The following is a 7,601-nucleotide window of genomic DNA, read 5'->3' on the forward strand; positions in this document are numbered from 1 at the left end:
GAGTTAATGTCGATCGGTTTACTGCTGTAAGCAAATCACTGCCACATCTCTCAGTGCAGCACGTTAAAATTTACAACTCGTAGTTAAATGAGTCAGAGCTGTTGCTTCAGGTTCTGCCTCCAGCTTCTCCTGCCACAGAGCTAGACAGACAATGGGTCCGTGTTGCAGAAGGGGCCTCGGGCCAGCCCCAAGGAGCTGTGTTGCAATGCCCATTATCGCAATGCCTCATTTTTAGGCTCCCCGCTGTGGAACAGATTGCTCAGGCCAGGGACAGACACCACTGTGCTTCACATAAGGTGTGGAGAGCGTTAAAAGCTAGTTAAAGAAAATTCCAGGGGTCCACATACTCCTTGGGTTAGAATAGATATATATTCTACTATAGATACATATGTATAGATTATTTAGATATAGATGTAGATGTAAATACAGAAGATATAGATGATATGGATATAAATAGATATTGATATATGGTGGGGGCCAGAATTATGAAAGGCAGGAAAAAGTTGTCTCTTTCTGCCACAGGCTCCCTTACAGTCACATCAGCATACTTTTTGTGAAAAATCAGAGAGTGAGTGAACTACCTCATCGCGTCCAGGAGCTCATTGGGCACAGCATATTATATTCCAAGCAATGGGAGACTTACTCACCAGTCATCACTCTGCTGGATTTGATTCGGACAGCCCCATGACTGCTCTGAGAAGTGTCCTGGTCTCAAGACTGCTTATGCAGCCGCTTTTTTTTTGCTCTATCTGGCCACCTCCATGTCTAATATAAAATCAAATGTATTATTAAAAGAGAAGAAGAGCAATTCAATTACCTCCGAGTCTTTAATAAGCAGGTGATTGGTATTTTCACTTTGCATACAGAATACCTGAGTTCAGCTGTTTACCTAAATTGAGGCAGTACTAAGGAGTTAGTGCCAAGCATCCCACTTCCTCCCTGAAGGTGTCCCGACAGTTTGTTCAACAGACCTTTCACTTCCCAGAATTTTAGGAAAAAGGTCTGATGCGACTCAGGAGATTCACACAAAACGATGAGCCTGGATTTAAGCCCATAAGCACTACTGAGAAGCATTCAGCCCCCTCCCCTTGCCCCGGCCTTTACAATGGGCAAGTTAGGCAGCTTCCCTGTTTTTGCCTCTGATTTCTTAAGGTTCTGTTCTCAGGCACAATCCTGAGCAGCAGGAGGCTGCTGCTGCGCCCAACTCGCTGAATTTAGCCTGCCCTAACTTTAGAAAGCAAGCTTTCAAGCTGCCACTTCGCTTGAGCACTATGGAAAGCATTCGATAAAGTGTTCAACGGGGCACCGATTAGTGTTTCGAGTGAAAGAGCGAATTCGGAAAGAAACCCCCAAACCATGGGAAATTCAGAGCAGATGACAAATGTACCGTTTAACCAACGATTTGCGCAGCAGGTTTACCCGGTAGTCACCTTTTCTGCAGCTAAAGCTGAAGGAGAGCCTTTCCTTGCTTTTTAAGCTCTCAGCCCTCGCTGTGTGCCGCTCTGCCCTTGTGCCACAGCCGGAGCCGGGCGCGATCCCGCGGCGCTCCCAGCCGGGGCTCCCGGGATTGCACGGAGCCGGTGCCGGGAAGATGCGCCCGGGGGCTGCCCCTGTGCACGGGTAACGGAGCCGTTCCCCTCCTTTGTGGGAATAAGAGTAAGAAAATAGCTTCTCTTTTATACTGCATGTGTTTCTGCGCGTGTTTGCTTCCTCTCGGTGCTCTGGCTACTGTGAGCTGTATTTCCTACGCCCCGTGGAAAGTGTGGCACCAGGGCGCTATCGCTTTCCCACGGCAGTCGGCCCGGGCTGTGAGTCCGTGGCGGTACGTGGATGTGCTCGGGGCCCCTCTGCTTTCTCTCGTCTGTCTGCCGAGGCTCTCTAGGAGTGCGTGTGGAGATATGCATGGAGGGGAGGGGGGTACCGGCGTGGCTGGGGAGGGGTGGCGGGGGAGAGGGGAGTTATTAGGAAACTTTGCTTTGGCTACTCTCTATCCTTGGGGCTGCGTGGCGCCAGCACCCTCAAGTTGAAAGGAAAACAGCCATTCTCACTTCCAACTGCCCACTGAGATCCTTAAGGCGACAAAGACACAAAAGTGAGTTTTATTTGCTGGTAAGCCAGAGGCAAGAAAAAAGAAAAGCCAATTCCCCCTTAAAAAGAGCCGACAAATCCTTTTTGCTCTTTTGTGTGAGCTTTTCCTATTCACATGGAGCGTTCATCCGTGTGATTCCCAACTTATTGTCATTACTTAGTTATTAATTGTTCTCATCTGGGTTTAATTGAGCAACCAAGGACTTTAGCCCAAGGGTCAGGGGGAAAACTTTTAAGCAAAGACATGTTCAATAGGAATCCTGAGCTTCGAATATCCACCCCGAGTTAACATAATGTTAAAAAAAAAAAAAAAAAAAATAAAAATCTATAGACAAAGCGGAGAGATGAAAGGGTCCCGCTTTGCCCGGAGTCCCGCGCCGCAGCGCCCAAAGGTGCCGGCAAAGCGGAGCAGTGCTTGCGGGGAGCCAGGTCGAGGTAGCCCTCGCTGTTTGAAGTTTAAAATCGCTCTCGGATTTTAAGGACATCTTTCCAGGATAAACCTGGCCTCCTGCGCGATTAGATCTCCACAAACCCGGAGTCTAATCGCGCGGAGGCTAGGTTAGAGAGAGAGATAAGCTGGAGATATCCAGCCTTTTTCTGCCAGAGACACAACGTGGGAAAAAGTCGGCACAGAGTTTTCCCGCTCCGGCGCGGCGTTGGGCGCGGGGGTCAGGATCACAGACACTGTCATTTGCACAGAGAAAAGAAATTATGGGAAAAGAAAAGGGGTGGGGGAAAAGTACAGGGGAAAAAAAAAAAAAAGAGCAAGAAAAGAAAACAAACAACCACAAAAGCCCCAAACTCTCTCCAGCTCAAAAAATGACTGGGCGGCCAGAGCGGAGCGAGAGACGAGAAGGGGGAGTAGAGCAGCGAGCTCTGGAGAAAGTGGCTGTGTTCAGGTATGTTGTTTCGCTGACTTATTGAAAGCATCATTGATACTTAGGAGATGATAAAAGTCCTGCCTCGCCCCCAGCTACAGTCTCGCTGGAGCCACAGTGCCTGCAGAAGATTGCCGAGCCTCATTACAGCAATTATTTTCCTTCTAACTTTGCTTCAACCTTAACGTTTTAAATTGCTGGAAATGAAAGCAGCGGGGAGGGGGGTGGGGGAAAGACAGAAAGAAAAATATAGAGTCCTAATTTCTCAGCACAAAGATAAAGCACAAAAAAAAAAAATGGAAAAAGAAAAAAAGGGGAAACCAACGCTCTCCCTTACCCGAGGGATTCGTCAAACCAAAGCGGGTGGAGCGGCGCACGGAGGGCACTCAGGGCGCAGCCGGCGGAGAAGGCGGCGAGGCGGCGGCGCCGGCGGGATCGGCGGGCCCGGAGCCGGGGCTGCGTGTCCGCCCATTTCCCCCGCGGGCTCTCGGCCGTCGCCAGCGGTTTCCTCGGGGCCGTGGTGGACCGGGACGGGTTTCCAGCGGAGCCAGCCGCTAAGGACGGCGGAGCGCTGGAAAGCCCGAGGGCGGGCAGGAGACCCGGCGCCGAGCGGTCCGGACCGTGAGACCCATCACCACCGGCCCCACACCCCCAACTCCCCGACCCATCGGCTCCGGTGCTGACACCGCCTCGCCACTAGCGTCCTTTAGCCCCTTCAGCACCAGCCGCACCGCGACAGTCGCCTCTCCTCCCCACCGCCCCAAATCCCGGTGCTCCGCTCTCCCGAGAAATATCTGCCGGCAACGGAGCTCTGGGGAAAGCCCTTTATCTCCGCTAGGCTTGGCACTGAGGAGTGGGGCATGTCAAGCCCTCCCCAGTCTTCACAGCCAGCGGGACCTACGGCCGGGACCCTCCCAGACACAGGGACCAGAGAGAGGAGCAACTCTTCTCTTTCCTAGGGCTAAGGAAAGACGGCCGATCCCGGCACCGCTGGAGGAAGTGGCAGCGATCACATGCACCTTCGGGGCAGGGATGCGATGGGAACTGCTGGCAAGAAGCAGTGGGGGAAAAGGAGAAAAACCTCAAATAGCTGTGAGGACAGGGCAGCTCCTGGATACAAAAAGTTGGAAACACAGCTGCTGTCTCACCCACCAAGGCTGAAATCTCCAAGAGACGAGGGAAAGCGGCTACTATAGCCAGTCCCTCTCTTGTCCCCGACACACAAATTCAGTCTCCTCTTCTATCATCCCCGCGAGGGCAAAGAGCAAGCAAACAAATTACATCAAACAGTAGCTTAAAATTAATTTATTTAACAAATATAGCTATAATATAAATGATAATAAAATTTCAAATATACAGTATATTACATAGTACACAGAGCCCCTTCCAAAGGAGCTGGTAGAGGAGCAAAGAAGGTAACAGACAGTGCTGTTACATGAGCAAGGCTGTTTTACACTTCTGCCTCTTGACCTCACCTTGCAGAAAATAAGATCAATGTCCTGTCTTTCAGTCCCCTTTTTCCATCTCTTCCACAGTTCCTTCCCCCGTGGCAGAGGGCTCTTTGCAGGCTGCCAGCTAGACCCAGAGAACAGGACACAGTTGGCCCATCATCACCCTGCACCTGGAAAAAGCTGGAGCAATGCCTCAGGTTTCTGCCAGCTCCCCAGGACTCCTGAGGAGATCAGAACAGTGCTGGGATAGGGGCTCAGCATCAGAGGGGGAAGCAGACAAGTCCAGCAGAGTCAGACTGGAGGAATTTTAGGGTCCATGGGGAAGTCCACAGAGAAGAGCCGTAGGAGCAGGGAGGGAGTGTGTGTAGAGCCAGTGGGAGCAGAGAGCCAGCAGCGCTGGGCCGGGCTCAGCTCAGGCTCTATGTGAGGTGGTACATGCTGTATCCCACATGTGCTGTGTACAGTCCCACAGGAGCCACGGGCAGCCCTGCCCGCTGAAAAGGGCTGGAGGCACCGTACAGGGAAGCGCCGGCCACGGCCGGGCCACCCAGTGGGAAGGAGATGCCGAAAGCAGCAGGCGGGAGCATGGGCTTGGCTGCCATCTTCAGCTTCTCCAGCTCGGCCTCCTGGAGCCTCTTGGCCTTGGCGCGGCGGTTCTGGAACCAGATCTTCACCTGGGTCTCGGTGAGGCTGAGCGAGCTGGAGAACTCGGCCCGCTCGGCGATGGACAGGTACTGCTTCTGCCGAAACTTCCTCTCGAGGGCCAGCAGCTGCGCCGTGGTGAAGGGCGTCCGGGGCTTCCTGTTTGTCTTGTGCTTGCGCAGGGTGCAGGCGGGGGGGCTCAGCCGCCCTGTGCCCGGGAGCGGCCGGGGAAGAGGGGGAAAGAGAGACACCTTGGTTAGTATTGCCCAAAAACCACACAGCCCGCGGAGCCCTCACCCTGCACAGCTGAGGTGGAGAAAGGGGGAAGTAGGTTCCCACTTGAAACAAGCTGCCCCAAAACCATAAGGGTTGCCCGAGGAACACTTAGAATTGCCATCTCCCATTCCAAAAAAAGAGAGCAATGCACAGAGCAGGAAGCTCTGACTCCCCATTGAGAAGAACCCGGCAACAGGCAGGAATCAGACACCCACAAACCCTGCATCTCCTGCCTTCACGGCTACCCTGGCCCATGCAGAAGAGACAAAAAGGAACGACCCTCCAAAAAGAAGAAAAAAAAAAAAGCCTTGGCCTTTTTATTGGATTACAGGAAAAAAAAATAAACAAAACGGGCTGGCTTCTCAATCTCACACCCTCTTCATTAGGCCCCTGGGAACCAGATTAAGTATGCAATTAATTACGAGGTCTGAATTGACACTCATGCTCTATCTACCACTCTTCACCGATCTGCTCCTCTCCTCTTATTTAAGATTTCTAAGGGTCTTCAACATCCATCTGTCCCGGGTTTACTTAGCAACAGCAAATTTTACTTTGCAATTTAAATAAATTAAACTGCTGCTTCACTCTACACAAGTCCTGTCGGGAAATCTGCCTTTCTCCAAGGGACAGAGAAAGCAGTCCTGTTTGTAGCTTTGCTAAGGGCACCTCAAACACTTGGAGAGCTTCAGGCCAAGGTCATCCCTTTCCAGGGGATCCCTGGCAAGAAGGGATCGCGGCCAGGCCGAGGGCAGCCAGCCCGTGCTGCCCAGACAGGCCCAGTGCAGCCACTGGAAATTAACGGGCTTCTCTGATCTCGGCTCTCACGCGGTTATTTGGATTAATTTAGAACACTTTGCATTAAAACAGAAAAACATCACTGATTGCGGCTCTTCGGGCTTTGGAGATGCACCATTTAGGACAGCAGCCGGTGGGGCTGAAGCCCACAAAGCTCCCGCTTCTAGGAAACCGGTATGTGCTGATCCTTACGGAATTACTTAAGCCACTTTCTGAGAAAGCCTCAGTGCTGTTGAGTTAAAATTTCCGTAGCTAGTTCGAGCCTCAGGTTAAATTAACAGACAGTCCGTGTCGTTTTTTCTTTCCCCCCGCCCCAATCAACATTTGGCACAAGATCTCACCCTGGCACAGCCGCTCCTCCTCTGCGTTCGCAGCCATCCTCCGCACACTCTCGAATCCGTCCAGTATTTTGGACGGATCGAACCGGCCCAGAAAAGTGCGAAACGCACGGAAAAATACATCAGGAGAGGTCGGCGGGGCGAAAGCGACAGGAAAGCCCCGGCCACCCGCTCAGCCTCGCCCTCGGTCCGCCCGGCCGGCCCCGAGAGCTCCCACCCCCTGCTCCCGGACCACTACTTACTCGGGGGAGGCGGCGAGAACCGCGGGGTTTGCATCCAGGGGCTCCGCTCCTGCTTCTCGGGGCTTTCCGCCTTGACGAGCGTGTCTTCGGGCAGCTTGACCAGCCCCCCGACGGAGAAGTGCCCGCCGAGGGGCAGCGGGGACGGCGGCGCCTCTGCCGACAGCGCGCCCAGCCGCGGGCTGAGGCTGGCGCGGGCGGCCGCCCCAGCGCCCGGCGGGGCCCCGGCGCCCTCGGGCCCGTCCCTGCCTCCCGGCTTCCTGTGGTCGGCCATGAGCGCCTCCACGCTGAACGGCAGCAGGGATGGGGAGACCTTAGGCTTGTCGCTTTCCTCCTCCCCGCCCATCGCCGCCGCGACGGGGAGCGCGCCGCCGCCGGGACTGCTGAAGGCGGACGCGGGCAGCTCGTCGCTGCGGACCCCGGTGGGCGCGGCGCTCATATCCACAGCCGGGGCCATGCAGGGGCGTTCGGCCGTCGCCACCGCAGCGCCGGGCGGGAGCGAGGAGCGCCGCCGCTCATGGGGCCGGGGCGCGGAAGGCGCGGGCAGCCGTCAGCGCGCTCCGGCCCCGCGCCGGCGGCGCCGCCTCATAAAGCGGCGCGCGGGCGGCCCCGCCCAACCGGCGCGCGGGGGGCGGGGCCGCGCAGCCCCATTGGCTGCGGCCCAGGCGGCGCGCGGGGAGGCGGGGCCGGGATTGCCGTCGGAGCTTCCCGCATCCCCCGCCCCGCCCCGCCCCGCCCCGCCCCGCTCGCATCCGCGGTCCCTCTCCGCATCTCCTGTCCCGCTCCGCATCCCCCTGCCCTTCTCCCCTCTCCTGTGCCGCTCCGCATCCCCCGCCCCGCTCCGCATCTGCGGTCCCGCTCCACATCCCCCGGCCCCTCTCCACGCCTCAGCTC

The 7,601-nt window shown here is 55.5% G+C and overlaps 1 protein-coding gene across 1 annotated transcript; it reads right to left on the minus strand.

Annotated features, from left to right (window-relative positions):
• Positions 1-4,255: 4,255 nt before the first annotated feature.
• On the minus strand, positions 4,256-7,255 carry MSX1 (msh homeobox 1). Its single transcript, XM_079307473.1, has 2 exons — positions 6,711-7,255; positions 4,256-5,267 (listed from the first exon to the last, which is right to left on the minus strand). The coding sequence occupies exons 1-2, from the start codon at positions 7,162-7,164 to the stop codon at positions 4,837-4,839; spliced, it is 885 nt and encodes a 294-aa protein (XP_079163599.1). The 5' UTR covers positions 7,165-7,255; the 3' UTR covers positions 4,256-4,836.
• Between the last annotated feature and the right edge of the window lie 346 nt (positions 7,256-7,601).

The sequence above is a fragment of the Erithacus rubecula genome (genome assembly GCF_903797595.1).
Source record: "Erithacus rubecula genome assembly, chromosome: 5".
Lineage (NCBI taxonomy): Eukaryota > Metazoa > Chordata > Aves > Passeriformes > Muscicapidae > Erithacus > Erithacus rubecula.